This window comes from Nematostella vectensis, chromosome 12, assembly GCF_932526225.1.
Source record: "Nematostella vectensis chromosome 12, jaNemVect1.1, whole genome shotgun sequence".
Lineage (NCBI taxonomy): Eukaryota > Metazoa > Cnidaria > Anthozoa > Actiniaria > Edwardsiidae > Nematostella > Nematostella vectensis.
Window position 1 is genome coordinate 7,271,950 of NC_064045.1, and position 19,053 is coordinate 7,291,002.

The 19,053-nt window shown below is 42.3% G+C and overlaps 1 protein-coding gene across 1 annotated transcript; it reads right to left on the reverse strand.

Annotated features, from left to right (window-relative positions):
* Positions 1-410: 410 nt before the first annotated feature.
* LOC5503888 (sorting nexin-29) lies at positions 411-18,885 on the reverse strand. Its single transcript, XM_032372105.2, has 25 exons — positions 18,696-18,885; positions 18,485-18,549; positions 17,909-17,961; positions 17,580-17,660; positions 16,072-16,118; positions 15,902-15,991; positions 14,942-15,026; positions 14,014-14,084; positions 13,409-13,470; positions 13,018-13,138; positions 11,211-12,159; positions 10,564-10,713; positions 9,515-9,554; positions 9,164-9,203; positions 8,356-8,419; positions 7,763-7,891; positions 7,340-7,431; positions 7,007-7,085; positions 6,576-6,612; positions 5,213-5,329; positions 3,986-4,138; positions 3,344-3,418; positions 3,180-3,245; positions 2,787-2,926; positions 411-2,541 (listed from the first exon to the last, which is right to left on the reverse strand). Exons 1-25 carry the CDS (start codon positions 18,868-18,870, stop codon positions 2,460-2,462), a joined length of 3,063 nt encoding a protein of 1,020 aa, XP_032227996.1. The 5' UTR covers positions 18,871-18,885; the 3' UTR covers positions 411-2,459.
* Between the last annotated feature and the right edge of the window lie 168 nt (positions 18,886-19,053).

Below are 19,053 nucleotides of genomic sequence, written 5' to 3' on the forward strand. Positions count from 1 at the left end.
TGTTTATGTTCCTGTTAGCAATGAAATATTCTCCGTCGTACATGCTATGTTCTATGTAGCTATGTTCAGGCTTGGTTAGAATAAGGTTCCTTTTTTGGACAAATTTTTAAAACCACTCTCCTTGTGGCCATTTCGTTACCTATGGGGCAGTGTGGGTTACAACATGTGCAACCCTATTTAAGTTTATTAATTGAAAGAGTTCCCTCGGGCCTGTATTACCCATAAATTGAATAACACCCATAAATATTATAACCATAAATGTAATAAACAGTCAACCATAAAATTATAACATTTATGGGTGGCGTGTATTATATTACCTTTATGGCTGTTATAACATTTATGGGTGTTATTACATTTATGGGTGATACAGACCTCGATTCCCGGGGCCCCGAGGATAAAACAATTACAAACAATTTTGAGTAAGTTTATTTCAAAAATTCCATGCAACAATCTAAAATATTGTAATTGGAAGTTTTCTGTCATGCATGGAAGACCTTGAAAAAAGTAGTGCTATCGATGTGATATGGTAACTAGAACTAACATTTGATCAATATCTAATAGTTCTATTCAGGGGCTCATAAGTAGGGGCAATCAACTTTCCCACATTTTCGTATTATATGTGTCACGGCGTTTCCTAGGATCAGGTTATTTTAAGACGCGCGAGTAAGCCAATCAGATGCGACCTTTGTGCTGACGTTTTGGCTGAGCTCAACTGCACGCGCAGTCTAAGACAAAAAGCTATGTTATCTCTTCGGTACTTTGACTTTCGTTGCTCTCTTCTTCAATATGAATCCAACCTTGCCTACGAATTTAATTCTGGCTTGCAATTCTTTTGTTGACCAAACAAAACCGACGGATGACGGATAAAAAATATTCTTCCTAACTCAAATTTTCGCCTGCAGCCTCACGTCACTCGCGCGCGCGACCAACGCCAGCGTATCTGATTGGCCCGTTCGTGAGCGTGCGTCTAAAAATAGCCTGATCCTAGGAAACGCCGTGACACTTGTATAATACAAGTGATTGCCCCTACTTATGAGCCCCTGTTCTATTCTATTGTTGCTGTAGATGAACTGTCGTGAGGTCACTAGGACTGCAAGGGAGCTTGGGGGGAAATATGACCCACTGAGTGGTTTTCAAAAACCCGTGAAATACTATTTAGTTTATTTTAGTACTTATACACTGTAATGTCTTTGTTCTCTTTTATTCTGGCTTGACTATTACAAATTTCCAATTACATTTTGTTGCACGGGATTTTGAAAACCACTCTATTTTCAGGTTCTATTGTAATAATTTTTATAATAAAAATTTTGATTTGGATAAAAACACTTCATTTTGTATATATTATTATAAGAAACTCATGAGGATGTAAAAAAAATATGAAAAAGCTAAGCACGATTTCAAAAATGGAATAAAAAGCTAGATTGAATTAGATGCACAAAGGCATCGCAAGAAGACTTAATCTGATTGATTCTTAAAATATGGAGGTATACATAACCGTTCTGGTAGTCCAAACGAATCTATTTCAGAGGAAAGCTATAAAATAAAATGCGTGTAGCTTTAATATTAAAAGTTTTATACAGCAGGTCAATAAAGATGCCTGAGTTGTGCCATCTGATTGGCATAAACGTCACTCGCCAAGCAGTGTGGTAATAAAAAGCTAACAAAATGTCGATCAACCACTCCTTTGTTATTGTTTACCATTAAAAATGGTTTACTCGCAGGAAACTTCTAAATAGCAATCTACGAATAAAGTCTGATACATTTTTGACGATATTTGATTGTAAATATCCTGGTTACCCTCTTGAATTAACCGTTGCAAAAGGTGCTTTTTGTGACTCGGCATTCAGCGGGAGCATAAAACGGCTGCGTGATTGGCCTTCTTTAAGTGCACATCAGAACACGATTGAATCTTTCTAGCTCGTATCAATCACAACAGTGAACATCACAATTGGCAAACACAAAATCTTTTCTTGGTGGCCACAGTTGCGCGCGTCGCATGGTAAACTTTGTCTTAGTGGCCACGGTAGCGCGCGTCGCATGGTAAACTTTGTCTTAGTGTCCACGGTAGCGCGCGTCGCATGGTAAACTTTGTCTTAGTGGCCACGGTAGCGTGCGTCGCATGGTAAACTTTGTCTTAGTGGCCACGGTAGCGCGCGTCGCATGGTAAACTTTGTCTTAGTGTCCACGGTAGCGCGCGTCGCATGGTAAACTTTGTCTTAGTGGCCACGGTAGCGTGCGTCGCATGGTAAACTTTGTCTTAGTGGCCACGGTAGCGCGCGTCGCATGGTAAACTTTGTCTTAGTGTCCACGGTAGCGCGCGTCGCATGGTAAACTGTGTCTTAGTGGCCACGGTAGCGTGCGTCGCATGGTTAACTTTGTCTTGGTGGCCACAGTAACGCATAACACACTATAAGGGTGATTACGAACGATTCAAGGCCACTTGCCTGGGCTCCCTGTGTCTAAAGCCCATTGTAAGGATCCGAGCCTCGTTTACGTTTTGGTGCCATTTCACTCATGTCCCTGTCTGGCGGGTAGGGATCCCTTTAAATAAAAAGTAAAGAATATCAGGGATACCGAGGGTATAGTACACGTATATGCGGCTCCTGCGTTCCAATTAAAGGCGACCATTAGATATGGTAGGGGAAGTGCATATTTTGGTTGCACGAGTTCTTTAGGCGGGGCAAGCGACCCCCCTCCCCCCTGAGTACAAAATAAAGATATCCAATTACCATAATCATTTTAGTCCAAAATATGGGAAAATACAGGACAATACAACATGACCTTACCCAAAGAAAGGCACGATCTTTAGCAGAATGGCTTTGTTAGTATTTGCACTAAGTTCCTCGTCAGTTGTGGTCAACAAGTTTACAATTCGTCTTATGTAGTCTTGCAAATGTTTTCGTCTTTCTTCAACGAATTTGGTTCCCTTTGGATAAGAGGAAAACGCACATGATTTCAGTGTTGTTCCTTAAAATACTGTTTGGAGTATTCTTAGAACACGGCAATGGTAAGAAATGTTCCGCTCCAGTTAATCAAATCAAAAATCTTCTAGGCCAATCTAACTTGAAAGTTTTCATTGATTCAATGCGTGAAGCCGCATTTTCTTAATTATCTAAAAGGTCTGACCAAAAGTAGTTAAATTTGACGTGCGCACCGAATTTATGTCAGTTAGATCCTACCTTGTTCCCCAAAGTTTTCTTTGGAGGGAATTTGAAACTACCCACAACAGAGCGCTTCTTGCAGAGCTGCAAATATCCCAAATATGACACGGTCACTATTAGTAAAGTATTGTAGAAAAATGCTTCTAGAGGAATAAGGGATAAACATACAAAAGAAGTTTAACCTTTTTGTGAAGATCGTGAAACTGTGAATAGCGACGGTAGACGTTCCACTCATCATCTTTGATTCGAATGTAAACCTGGTGAAGAAAAATGCGCAAAAAATCACTACACACCCGGCATCACCATCAGTGACACGTCATAGACTTCTCGCAGACTCGTGGTGGCTTTGTTCCCCGGATGATGACGTACATGTGTTACCCGTGTGATGATGACCTTCCTGATACGGGTATACCCCGGATGGTGAAGTACAGGTGTGCCCCGGATGATGACGTAGAGGTTTACCACGGATAATGACATACAGGTGTACCCTGGACCTACCTTGTGGAGATAAATCTCGGATGACGACGTACAGATGTACCACGGATAATGGACCTACCTGATATAGGTGTACCCCGGATGATGACGTAGAGGTGAGCCCCGGTTGATGACCTTCCTGATACATGTGTTCCCCGGTTGATGACGTACAGGTGTACCCTGGATGATGACGTACAGGTGTACCTCAGATAATGACGTACAGGTGTATCCCGGATGATGACGTACAGGTGGACCCAGCAGGTTGATGACGTACGGAGTACTGGTGTACCTACCTAGTACTGGTGTACCCCGGATGATGACGTACATGCGTATCCCGGATGATGACCTACCTGGTACAGGTGTACCCCGGATGACCCCTTCCCCCTCATGAAAACCGATGGAATCCAGACGCTTATGAGAGGTCGTGAGTTAGCGGCGACGATAGCGGGATCAAAGTCCTCTAAGTTAGCGTCGACATCCGCACTGCAACAGTCCTCGGGGAGCTGCAAGAAGCACTATTATTATACGGTGGCGGCTCTCATTGGTTGAAAAGCGGGCCGTATATACTCGCACGGGCTTACTCAGAAGAAAACGCAAAACTTGAGTTTTTTTCTAAAAAAATGTGATTAATAAATGTTATTGCTGTCGTTTGCTCGGGCCCTACGGAACTTATGGTCAACTGAAGGCTTAAAAAAATTGGTATGAGCCTCCCCCCTTTCAAAAATCCTTGATTTGCCACTGGCCAGGCTAATTGAGAACAAACGAGGCAGCGAGTCTTATGAAATCCCTAGTGAACGTTTCCACAATAAAGTTTTTTGGCGGCCGACAGACAAGGTTCACTCAAACATCCTCTGTCAGCCGCCATTTTGTCATCCTAGCAAAGTACCAAGCCTTAAAAAGCATCCATTTCAATCGGCTGATTTCGGAAAGCAAATGCGTTTTTTAAGGAATTTGGTGAAAAAAGTATAAAACTTTGTTTTTAGATGGTTATTTCGAGATTTTAGCATATTATGTGCCTTCCAATATCAAATGAAAACAATAACAAAGGTTTTGCTGACACGGGCCCTTTAATGATATCGCTTAAATAACAGTCCCTCGAGATTGAATTCAATCGGATTATATAGACGGGTAAATTACCGGTCCTCTGAGATTGAATTCAATCGGATTATATAGACGGGTAAATTACCGGTCCTCTGAGATTGAATTCAATCGGATTATATAGACGGGTAAATTACCGGTCCTTTGAGATTGAATTCAATCGGATTATATAGACGGGTAAATTACCGGTCCTCTGAGATTGAATTCAATCGGATTATATAGACGGGTAAATAACAGTCCCTCTGATATTGAATTCAATCGGATTATATAGACGGGTAAATACCGGTCCTCTGAGATTGAATTCAATCGGATTATATAGACGGGTAAATTACCGGTCCTCTGAGATTGAATTCAACCGGATTATATAGACGGGTAAATAACAGTCCCTCTGAGATTGAATTCAATCGGATTATATAGACGGCTAAATTACCGGTCCTCTGAGATTGAATTCAATCGGATTATATAGACGGGTAAATTACCGGTCCTCTGAGGTTGATGAGTTCTTCGCGCATGCGGCGTGTCTGGTGCTGCCAATAAGCAGTTTGTTTCTGCACTCGTTGGTTAAACTCCATCAGTTCTCCGTGCATCTCAGCGACCTACGATCAACCAATCAAAAATCTTGTTTTCAGTTCGGCGATCTGTGATTAACTAATCAGAGTCTAATTTATTGAGTTAAAATAAACGTCTCCAGCAAAAAGTCATTTTTTCGGCTTTTAACCCGGTGTAAGAACCATTCTCAGAGGACACCTTTGTATTCAGCTCTGTTTTCGTCACGATTCATTCTACCGAACAGAGAAGCTTTGTGACTCAACTCGAGCACAATACACATGTTCTTACACCGGGGTAAAGCCCACTTCGCCAAGGGTGAACAGTTTCGCTTGTCTCAGAGGCCTGTGGTGGAGGCCCTGGGTCCAAAAGAATCAGGGAAATATTGCACGAGTTTACATAAAGTCTTGTTTAACTTAGGGGCCGTCCACACTAACACGGGTTCGTTTGAATCCGTATACTTGTTGATAGACATGACGGAAAAACCTGGAAAATTCGCAATTCGAAAAAGACACAATTTCTTACAATTGCCATCGGTTTCTTGTATTCCGGACTGATTTTTGAAACACAAATAACGTGAGGCCAGAATGCACATACCCAGATTTTTGCTTTTTAAGATTTTTTTTCCCTTGATCATCCTTGCGCTATGTATGAGCTCAGGGACGAAAAGCTCAAATTTCAATGAAACTTTACAAAAAGTCGCATCAATTTTAAAAAAGTCGCATTTGATATTTTGTTTGCTATTACTCACTAAGTACTTAGAGAAATTTTCCGCCTTATAAGATCTAAAATGAGCTTATTTGAAGCGTTAAGTCATGTTTTTCCGTCATGTCTTGTAGATACGTTTAGGCCTTCCGTCCACACTAACACGCGCGCTGGATCCAGCGAATCTGGATACTTGTGAAAACGCTGTCGAAAGCAAAATCAAAATGAATCCGTATACTTTGGTCCGTAGTGTGGACGGTCGAATCCCTATCAAAATGAAAACAATGGCGTCATATCGCAGGCGCGCGCTGCTTTGAGCATGCGCAAAAAAATGACGTCACCCTGTACCTTTCAGCGTTTCCAAACGTTTGAATCCGTGTTAGTGTGGACGGCTGGATCCAGGCGAACACGATGCGAAAACGATAGTTTGGACGCGAATCAAGTGATGCGTTTTGAGGGAAACGAATCCGGATACTTTTAAATCCGTGTTAGTGTGGACAACCCATTAGATAATTCTGATTGGATCAGGGGAATATTGCACGAGTTTACATAAAGTCTTAATTCACTTAGATCATTCTGATTGCCTCCTACCTGTATGAGCTTTTTCTTGTACTCGTTCGCCTCTTCCCTGCGCGATAAAAAGTCGGTGAATCACCAATCATAAACCCCAAAGAATCATTTGGAATTTTTGTTTCCTGTTTTTTTTTGCTAAGATTAAATTAAACAAATATAAAGTCAGATAAATAAATAATATAAAGTCAAGAAAATGCCAAACATGGCACGGTTTTGTGTTCAGATAAAATGGCACCATTTCCTTTAAGGGAAGTGGGAAGGTTTTATTTGTCCTCAGTAAAGTTTTAGTTTTTCAAGTTTGCTTTCATAGTGATGTTCTCCATTTCTTGTGTACTTAGCCTACGTAGCGGCTCAAGGGAAGGGGTCCTCCTTGGCCGCGCGCTCGCTTTTTCTTCTCTCTCCCCCTCTACCCCCGTCCTTCTCCCTACGCCAGGCTATGTGTACTGTACCTCGCAGTGTCATCCACGGCGGACTTCTCGGGAAGTTTTGGAATTGTCTCGTCCTGCCTGATTCCAAGTGTGGCTGCCGCTAATGGAATCATCATCAATAACAAAAACCAAAATAATAACATTATTTTGGTTACCATGGTTACCATCACCGTCACCGTGATCACAATCACAATCACCACAGTCATCATCGTCATCATATTGTCAATAATAACAACGTCATCAACGTCACAATATAATCATCACTACTATTATCATCATCCACAGTAAGAGAATAAATCATCCTCATAATATATAAAATAAAATGACATGAACAATATAAGTGACATTTCTTACCGTCATTAAACTGAGTTTCTGCCATGTCACTTCTCAGCAGCTGTACGGCGCTAACATACTTCTTCAATTGATGCTTCAAGACCTCGTTTTCCCTAAAAAAATCGTCCGGAGGTACTGCTTAGGCCAGCTAACTTGATGCTAATGGCATAATTCGGTTATAATTTGACTCTTATTGGCTTACTGTCAAGTGAGTGAGTGATTGTGTAACTGTTCGTGTGAGTGTGTGTGTTAGTGAGTGAGTGAGTGAGTGAGTGAGTGAGTGAGTGAGTGAGTGAGTGAGTGAGTGAGTGAGTGAGTGAGTGAGTGAGTGAGTGAGTGAGTGAGTGAGTGAGTGAGTGAGTGAGTGAGTGAGTGAGTGAGTGAGTGAGTGAGTGAGTGAGTGAGTGAGTGAGTGAGTGAGGGAATATATAAATAAATATCCACCTGGTTAACGCTGCTATCGTTGATGATTCTCGTTCTTCTCTTGTCTTTGACTCGTGTCGAAGCTGGTTTGCCTCAGCTCGTAGCCCCTCAATCTCCCGACGCTTTTCCTCCATCAGCTGGCGAAGAGTTCTAAAAATAAAATAAAAATTTGTATCGGCATCATTTCTCATCATTTCTCAGGTTACACATGTACGTTGTCATCCGGAGTACACATGTACGTCATCATCATCCGGGGTACACGTGTATCATCATCAGTTATACGTCGTCGAGCTTCAAAGTAACCATCACCATAGACATAAATACTCCACCACTATCATTTGTTTACCTTTTTTAATTTTTTTTTATTGCAGCTACATATCAGCACTTTAACAATCATCATAACCATCATCATGCACACAAACATTTTCATCACCATCGTTGTCAATTCACGGTCAATTTGTGAGTATCATCATCATTACCACAATTATCTTCGCCATTACCACCATCATTTAGTCATCATCATCATTATCAACAAAATCATTGCCACCGCCATCGTTGTAATGACCACCATCATTTTGTCATGAGGATAAAAAAATCGTATTGATCACTTTTACCTGTTTTGCTCTTCGATCTCGTCTTTTCGCAGCATCATCGACACGATCGCTTGTTTCAGCTCACCTGCAATTAACACAACGGCTACAGCACATCTTTGCTATCCAGAACAATATCGACCCAGAAGGGGAATTTATTTTCCTCGTTTTGCTGTATTTTAAAAACCGCTACACTCATAACAAAGCGCTTTCCAGTCAGCTAGTTGAATTAGGTTTAATAGTGTTGGAATCACAGGTAGCCCAGTGTGTTAGCGCGTCAGCATTTGGGGCCTCTACCCTGAAATATGTTTGATTCTCGGCCCAGACAAGGCAAGTATCCTTCTGTTTCTCTGCCGTTAATTGGACTTCTTGACAGTGCGTGACACTAGAGGATTGTAATTTTTCGTTCCAAAATTATACGTACTAAGGATGTTAAATGTAAAATAGCTTAGAACTTGGCTGTTAAAAGTGCTATATAAATAACATATTTTGTTTTGTTCTTGAAAGAAAACAGTATTTACTTGAGAACAATGGCAAGGTGACAGTCTAGCCCCAGGCGTTCCTACCCGGGCTTATGTTTGGATTTCTTGCGGTTGGTAAGATTTGTGGCGTTACAGGGGCTCTCTAAACCCTATTGACTCACAGCTAACCACAGGAATCCCAAGCATAGTGCCAGAGACTAGGATGGTAAGGTGTCTGCCTAGTCCCAGGCGTTCTGAATGGGTTTCCTGTGGTTGGAGAGTTATGACGTCACAGGGGCTTTTTTAAAGCCATCGTGCCTCATAACCACAGGAATCCCGCGAACAAAGCCAGGGACTAGGATATGACGTACTTGTAGTCATGCTGTCATGGCGACTCCTTCCAGACTCCTCCTGCAAAAAACAAAATAACCAACAAATTGGTAGATTGACACGAACTAAGTCGTGTCGCGGAGATCGGGCACACAGGGAGCGCGCGAGAGCCTCTTGCTTTCTCGCGCGCTCCCTGTGTGCCCGATCTCCGAGACTCCCTGGGGCGCCGAGGATGATATAGGCTATTCACCACTCATTATCCAATATGTATTTTGTGATATAAAAGCCTAACGCTTTTGTTCTACATGCGAGGTATTAGAAACCAAACGCCCAAGACGGAAACTTTAGTTAACTATGATCAGTTTAATTATCATCCAATCTAAATCACTTACATTTGTGTTAGCACTACCATCACCTAGGGTACGCGTCATACTGCAAACAGACCAATAACAACACAAATTATACAATCTTAAATTTATTTTCAGAGACAGAACTAGAACCGGGACCTTTTATTCTACTTTAAAACGAGTTAAAAGGTTATACAGGGGATAGCCTTAGGGAGAATGTGTTGAAGTGGGAGTTGGGCTGGGGCGTGAGAGAGGTACAACTGATATACCGTAATTGTATTGACTGCAATACTTTCTTTTTACATTTAATACGATATGCAAATTAAGGCTATGAGGCCCAGCATTATGAGAGTAACAGTAATAGAAGGTAATTAGTGAAATTAGTGAGTGTCGCACGGAATAAGGGGTGATATCTATATAAAAGGCCATAAGTTGAGAGATTCGACAAAAAATGAACTATTCCAAGAGAGCTTTTCCTAGATTATTTCTAGAGAGTTTTTCCAGACTATTCCTAGAAAGTTTCCTAGAGTCCTTTTGAGAAGACGGATATTTTTTCAAGAGAACACCCCCTTTCATTGTAAATAGTATTATACCTTCTATTTATCCACATATCACACCGTGTGTTAATTGGTAGCAACGGTAGCGTGCGTCGCATGGTTAACTTTGTATAGGTGGCCACGGGAACGCGCGTCGCATGGTCAACTTTGTATTGGTGGCCACGGTAAGACTTTAACACTTTGTATTGGTGGCAACGGTAGCGTGCGTCGCATGGTTAACTTTGTATAGGTGGCCACGGGAACGCGCGTCGCATGGTCAACTTTGTATTGGTGGCCACGGTAAGACTTTAACACTTTGTATTGGTGGCAACGGTAGCGTGCGTCGCATGGTTAACTTTGTATAGGTGGCCACGGGAACGCGCGTCGCATGGTCAACTTTGTATTGGTGGCCACGTTAAGACTTTAACACTTTGTATTGGTGGCAACGGTAGCTTGCGTCGCACTAATACATTTCGAAAGCTAAATGCATGCTCCCATTCTCTCAACAGTGAAGACTTCCTAATATATTCCTACGTGACTCATCTATTAATGCCCTACCTTGACACTTGGTCACTCTGCGCATGCGCGCATATTTCCAAAGCAGCGACGGCGGCTTCAGTGGCGGCCGTGAGAGAATTGGAACGACCCTTTATAAGAAAATCGTTGTTGCGTTGCTCTGGACATTCTTCCTCGTCAATCCAGGAATTGCTGAAAATAAGGAGTAAATAGAACAACTTTATATCTACAACATTCCCCGAATAGTTAGTCATACTGCATCTTATTCACGCTACAATCCCAGTCACGGTTGCTGCTCGACTTTGCTTACTTTCTCGTAAGTAGTCAATCTTTGGTGAAAACAAATATGGTCTCTTTACGAGAAAGAATCCCACAAGCGGACACCACAGGAATATTTTTATACACTGCTCCTCTTCCCTCCTTGGAGAAATCACAGATCCACCGCTCATGTAGAAGGTTTTAAAATTGCCAGCTTGACGGTTCCAAAAGCCGACAACGACGCCCATTAGACCACGAAGGAATCCTCTCAGTTATGAAGGTCGTCTGATTTTCGCGCCAATTTCTTTAACCTTTTTTTTGGTGGCCAAGGGAGCTTACGTCGCTTGTGTTTTCCTTCTACCAATCTAACATTTTTATTTCTGTGAGAGTTTATTGTCACCCCTCTTCTTTCATTTACACAAATTACTCACCTTGACATCGATATATTATCCCGCGAGCTTTCGCCATCTTCCTTATAAGGAGAAGATACATCCCTATCAACAGGCTCTCCCGTCCGCGACCGAGCAACGCTAGACCCCTTTGATTTCACTGGCGTCAGGGACTCCCCGCTTCCTATTACCGTAAACGAATCAGCTCGTGGATCAAACTTCCGGTCTAACGAGTCGACATCCATTTCCTGGTCTTCAAGCTCGTCTACACTATACCCAGTCCACTCGCTGCCATGTTCATTAACTCCCGATGTTTCGGAAGATAGACCAGGATTATATTTAAAAGTCTTACTAAAATTTGAGCTACTAGAACCTTGTTCTTGTTCTTGTTCATTTTCTCTTGAACCGCTTGCATTCTGTCTGCGTGAAAATTCATTTGGATCATCATCGAAAGAAACCGTGTTCGTGAGAGTGGCATCATTGATAATTGGAAACCCAAACCTGAAATTCGGAGTGCTCTCTCCACTTTCGTATTCACCCATTTCTTCGACTGTATTAACAGCCTGGCCTGTATAGAAAGTTGTTTTCCCAACTTTGAAATCGCCGTCGGAATTCCCATCGTTCGACCAGTTGACAGTATCCTTACTAAGGGAAGTATCAGAAAGTGAAATCTGGCGGGAAAACTCACCACTCTCTGAAAATTGCTCCAAAAACGGCGCTTTAGGTAAACTTGTCGCAGTACTATCGTGCGATATTCCTGTGGTGATTTTACCCGGGTAAGACGACGACCTAGTATGGCCTTTTGATTTTGAGGAAGACGGCGGTGCACGGTAAGCGTCGGTCAGCGGTACACCTTTGGAGAAGACAAAGTCACTGCAACCAGTTTCATTCAAGTTTTCTACCGATCCCTCGCCCTCTTCGATAGATGCAATGGCGGCGACGACTTTTTTACGGGGCTTCTTCTTTTTCTTGTCGGTCTTTTTATCAACGTCTGAAACGAACATAAAGGTTTTTATTACGTTTTATGTCTGCCAAAACTGCGTTTTTCATCATTACAAGAAACATACAAAAATCAAGAATCAATCGCAAATCAATTATTTAAAATTATTTACTTATTTATAAGCATATATTTAGGCAAGCGTATCCAGTTCTGCAAAGTCTGATTTAGATGAAGGGCTGCTTGTAATGAAATTTTCAATATAACGATACATTTAACAATACAAAACGACTTAAACAGCAAAAACGTTTGGACGAAACAACATCGGCGATTTTATTTCGAACGGTTTCCTGAAAATCTCGGACGTTTTTTTTTTAAACAAATTTCGGACATTTTAACTTAAAAGTACTATCCCACGCAGTTGCTTTGAGATCGTACTAAAGGTGTCACCTTTAGCTATTGTTTGCTATTGAGAAAAGTGTAATCGTATCTACCAATTATATACTGCGTCTTAGGCATACACATATTTCAATAAACGTTGCCGGTGCAAATGGCGAATGGCATATGATAGTTGTAAGACCAATCGCGGCTTGTAGGTATAATTACCCCTAAGAGTAAGTAAACTAGTCGCTCGAGTTATTCCCTTGGTATTCTTGGATGGTAGCTCTGCCATTTGACAATTGCCATTTACAATTTGCACTGACAACGTACAGTGGGACATATTCTTTCTCCGCGAGGCACATTCTAAAAATACAGGTTTCACTGTATTTTGAAATAGTTGTATATTAAACGTAGCACAAGAGTCGCACCGTTCTGGTTCGGCTCGTTCACTATGGAACCGCCCTTTAGTAGCTCTATGGTCGATCTTCCACCGAACAAGCGGAATTGCTGCAATATAAGGGAAAGACATACCTGAGACATTCCCAGAGTACACCGGGGCAGGAGTATGGTCCGTTTTTGGTTTGTTGGTGTTTGGAAAGGACGATAAGATGTTGGCGAATACTTCTTTTGACGTCTGCACCACATGTGGGGCCTGTGGAAAACAATGACCAGTTATATCACATGACAGAAGAATACTGGATTACACCACAGGCATCCTTGAGGACTGGGGAAGTTGTAGTATAATTGGTAAACCACAGGGTACCCAGGCTGCAATTCTCTACCATCATTATGTAAAGTACAGAGTAAAAAAAATAAAAACAAAACATTGAACTGAATTAAGTAACGCAATCATTGATACAATAATAACATTTTAAACTTCAATATAGAACCTTAAAAATTCAGGCTGTTTTAAAATACTGACCGGTTTTACAGCATTTAGGTCCTCTTTGTCAATTCCAAGAGCAAAAAGAATGGAACTCAGTCCTGAAAAAGAATAGAGGAGGCCAATGGTTAGGGAAATCTTTTCTTACATCAGGAAGATGAGCATAGTTCGGGAGGGAAAGTAAAGGAGACATCTGTTAAATCTCCAGGTTAATAAACGATGACCTAACTTTTCCTAGATACAACACGGCTTCAACTTCAAGGCAGCAATGCTAGAAGCACAGCGAGAAGTAAAAGATCATCGTGTTGTCAGTAAATCTGTATCATCCTCACTATGCTTTCTGTCGATTATCTGATGTGGTTTTCGTGTATCCTCAATAAGGAGAGAACTATATTCCCTACTGATTGTCTGAAATTGTCTGTTACACTTGGGAAGACTATATTCCCCGAGGCTGTCTCTGTGTATCCTTACACAGAAGAAATCTATGTTCTCTATTGATTATCTAAGATTTTTTCTGTGTACACAGGAGAAGACTTTATTCCCTGTTGATTGTCTGTTACACATGGGAAGCCTGTGTCCTCTGTTGACTATCTGAGCCATGGTATATATCGTTCTTATTGTTGATCATCTCTTTGTATCCTCACCTGCCGCCATCATTGGGAGCATACTGGCCCTCTCAGTATCCCTCAAGAATGCATGATGATCGTAATAATTACTATAATAGAGAAAATAGATATCTTTAAAAACATTATTTAAAAATACTTATACTTAAACAGTAGGCCTGATCTGATTGGAATCAGTTGTGTGCAATATCTAGATTGACACAAAGGCTCCCTGGTGCGTTCACAGGGGGGTGTGCACCCCCTTGCAGGCCAAAAAGTGGGTCACTTCAAATACTATGCTTTTCCATATGGTACGGAACGTGCCCGGTTGTGTAGGTCCCTTAGGGTTGTGCTTTCCTAAACTGTTATCCTCTTAATTATCAGGCAGATACTGCAAAGGTATGTGGTCTTCTTGGGACTAAAGTGCTGTAGCAGACCTCGAAATATTGGGGGAGGCACAATACAGAAACATTACGAAAATATTTTAGGCACAGCCCCACCTCGACTGGTCATTTCCGTTAAATTTTTGAAAATATTGGGGGGAGGACGTGCCCCCCCCTGCCACGACCCTGGACTATGCTCTATCTTTCACTGTAAATCAATGGCAGATAAACCATAGCACATGGAAAGTTCGTTTTATAACTGCTTTACAAGAGGAAAGTTCATCCCCCTACCCGTCCCACAACAGGCTTGCACTAAGAAATCAAGTAATTTTTGGGGTGGCAAGCTTGTGCATGCTTTAGCTTTTGGAGGCAAAAAAACAATAGCAAAAAGCAACGTATTCAGTGCTTATGTTTCAACCAGAGAGTTTCTAGGCTTATTTTTATGGAAAGATAATTTTTAGTTGCTCCCTGGTGTGAGAGTTGCAGCCATTCCTGTGTAGATTTTGACACTCAAAAGGTCACATAGTTTGTTTGTGCAAGTTGCCTATTCCCTATTATCAAGGGAGACTATATTTGATGAGCTGTACCTAAGCAGGTCTGGATCTCCGATGAGAGTATGAAAGGTCTTCTCAAGAGTGTGTTCATTCAATGTTGATCTTAACCAAGCTCTCCCTAGGATGACAACCACAATATAGAATAGTAGCAATAGCAATAGCAATAACAATACTGAGAACTCCTGCCTGCACCCTGGGCATCCCTGACCTCTTGACCCAAATCTCCTGCCTGTACCCTGGGTCTCCCCGACCTCTTGACCCTGAACTCCTGCCCTTACCCTGGGTCTCCCTGACCTCTTAACCCTGAACTCCTGCCTGCACCCTGGGTCTCTCTGACCTCTTAACCCTGAACTCCTGCCTGCACCCTGGGTCTCCCTGACCTCTTGACCCTGAACTCCTGCCTGCACCCTGGGTCTCCCTGACCTCTTAACCCTGAACTCCTGCCTGCACCCTGGGTCTCCCTGACCTCTTGACCCTGAACTCCTACCTGCACCCTGGGTCTCCCTGACCTCTTGACCCTGAACTTCTGCCTGTACCCTGGGTCTCCCTGACCTCTTGACCCTGAACTCCTGCCTGCACCCTGGGTCTCCCTGACCTCTTAACCCTGAACTCCTGCATGCACCCTGGGTCTCCCTGACCTCTTGACCCTGAACTCCTACCTGCACCCTGGGTCTCCCTGCCCTCTTGACCCTGAACTTCTGCCTGTACCCTGGGTCTCCCTGACCTCTTGACCCTGAACTTCTGCCTGTACCCTGGGTCTCCCTGACCTCTTGACCCTGAACTCCTGCCCGTACCCTGAGTCTCCCCGACCTCTTGACCCTGAACTCCTGCCCGTACCCTGAGTCTCCCCGACCTCTTGACCCATAACTTCTGTCTTGAACCCTTGACCCAAGCTCATGTGGCTATGGAACAACTAGCTAAGGAAAATGAAAAAAAAAATGCTTCAAAGCCCAAAGCCTATAGCTGCACAGACTTACAAAGATAATGACTAACCTCGACCAGCATCGGTAGTGATGTTTTGGAGTTTTGTGAATCGCTCCTTCTCCATTTTACCAAGATGTTCCACAATAAAATTCCAAAATACTACAACAAATAAATCAATCAATAAAAGGCAACCTTTTAATTTTAATCACAAATAATAATAATAAAGATAATAAACTTACCAGGCTCCACATCTTGCTTCATAAGTCCAGCAACTTGGCTAACTTGCCTGTAAAGGAACCATGTCTTAAAGTAGGCTAAATCTAATAATCTAATGGGTGGTTTCTGAAGCATTTGTAAAATAAAAAGTAGCCTGATAAAGTCAAAAAAAAAATTGGAAGTATTGGAGTGAACTGTAACATACTAGTGTAGTCTGCACTAAAGACGATTTGGCAGAAAGCAAATTCTTCTTGCTGCCCTCTTAGGACCTTGTAGTGTTCTAGTAAGTGGCCTGTGTTGTCAGGCCTGGTAGCAATTTGAAGCCTGGGAACAAGTGGAGCAATTGCCATATGTTGTATTGCAATGAACTGAGTAGCACTATGTTAATACTGTTTGTAATCAGATCCATCCTTTGTTTAATACACTACACGCCTATCCTATGAGATTGGGAAAGTTGATTATCAGAGTACAATTTGAATAAATAAAATATGTAGAGGCATACTTTTAGAAGGGAAGAAGGGACTTGAAAATTACCTTGTAACGTTTATGTGAGTTCTAAAAGAAACTATGGTACAGTAGATTAATAAAGTAAAAATAAAAAAATAAAATATTCAAACTGGAATAAGGCCTTATTTTTCTTCTTGGTCGATAAAATTATCAACTATACTTACATAACGAACTAGACGCACACACAGGGAGGTGCACAGGGTGCGCATGTTCTCCCCTTGGCCGCAAAAAAGTAGGTAATTTACAAATACTATTGTTTTTCCATATAACCAATGATCGCATCCCCCACCCCCAACCCCTCAGCATTTCCAATGAGCATCCCCCACCCCTAACCCCTCAGCATTTCCAGTGAGCATCCCCCACCCCCAACCCCTCAGCATTTCCAGTGAGCATCCCCTACCCCCAACCCCTCAGCATTTCCAATGAGCATCCCCCACCCCAACCCCTCAGCATTTCCAGTGAGCATCCCCCACCCCCAACCCCTCAGCATTTCCAGTGAGCATCCCCCACCCCCAACCCCTCAGCATTTCCAGTGAGCATCCCCAACCCCCGACCCCTCAGCATTTCCAGTGAGCATCCCCCACCCCCAACCCCTCAGCATTTCCAGTGAGCATCCCCCACCCCCGACCCCTCAGCATTTCCAGTGAGCATCCCCCACCCCCAACCCCTCAGAATTTCCAGTAAGCATCCCCCACCCCCGACCCCTCAGCATTTCCATTGAGCAGCTCTTGGGTGGTGTCTTGTTGGGTGTCGGTCACTATCTCCAGGGACGGATACGGAAATTTCAAAAAGAGGGCAGCCAAAGCAAGAGCTTCAAGAACGGGTGGGGGCCAGATTAATTGTTCTTCTGTAGATTTTCTTCTATTTCTTGTTATTTATAAGCCAAATGTCTAAAAAAGGGGGCGGACCCGCTCAGCCTACCCCTAGTGTGCCCCTGATCCCTATCCCTCACATATTGAGACAATATGCCTTTTACAGTATATCCCTATCCCTCAGATATTGAGACAATATGCCTTGTATATACCTGAATGCTCTTGCCGTGCCCTTAGGTTTTTTCATGCCATGCTGTAAAATATTTTCTAGCTGTGCCAAGAGGCAGGTCACTCTGAAATGAAATGAAGGTTGTTTTGATCACAAGAAGCCACACAAGCTTTTTGCGAAGACCTGTATATAAGATTCATAATTTCAACTCAATTAGATGCGAAGCTACTTAGATATAGGGTGTGATGGCCACTCCTAGGAACAGCAGTTCCTAGCTAATTACATAAGACCAATATTGGTAAAAAAATTTAAGCCAAGTCCACTACACTAGTCTTTCCAAAACAGGTGTGCACTCTACAACACACTACTTACCTGCTATCACCATCTGTCGCCAGTTCAGTCTTTCCACCAAATCGGACTTGACACTTGAACAATTAAAATAAGAAGATCAGATACTTAAAGGAAAGGCACTTAGCTTAAAGTTTGATGGGGAGGTCCCATTGGGAGACCCAACCCCAACCAGCTTCCTCCTTCTGAATTTGTTAAGGAAAAAAAATCATTTAAGAAAATCCTTACCATCTCTTTACAAAATGCCAAGCTTATTTTCTAGTTAGAAACCATGAGAGGCCAGTGGTTCCCTAGTCTCCTGCGCAGCCGTCCTTTGCAAATCATTGTGTGACCAACACAAAGGACGGCTACCCAAAGACTAGTTGTCCCCACTCTCTGGCCAAAGCACCCCCCTGATAAGACCCTGCAACCAATGAATTCTTTTTTATTGGTTGTCAGTGTGTTCAAGTCCAAGGCAGCACTAATGATATTTTTTTACGATTGTACTGGAGGATGTAGTAAATGATGCAGATTTTACTCAAGAATTCCACTCCCAAGCTAAAAACAATGGTCAAAACAGTTTTCAGCAGAAACTTGTTCAGTGACACCAACCTAACCCACCTGTTTAACGGCATCAAGTAATCGTTCGAGAAGGTTCTGTCTATCACCATCAGAGGCTGACGAGGCTGCCCAAAAATAGGAAATCAAGATGTGTCGATTAAACAAGAGATAATTTTGACACACGATGCCAGAAGTGCTAGGCGCAACATAACCCAGCGATCGCGGTAGATATATCACACAAATTTAGTTGATTTAACGGATATATATTCACCGTTCATTTTATCCCTTTCAGGAGAAGTCAGGAACATCGTGCAATGGGCATCGCTTTGCTGAATATAGGCAAAAAACCGATTCTCTTTACTTTCTTTTTCGACATCATTGATATGTTTTGAGTTCCATCTATCCGAGGAAGACTGGGCTCTAAGGAATCGTCGGTTTTCCGACATGCTATGTTGATCGTAATTTCGTAACGGAAATTATAATACTAGCCTTAAAAGTACCCTTAGAAAGTGATTTTTTATTTCACTAGAACATAATGTAGTACGAGTAGTAATCATTTGTACCTATACTCCTGATAATTCAAATAAATAATGTAGAATTGGAATTTCCCTACGAACAACCGATTGCTC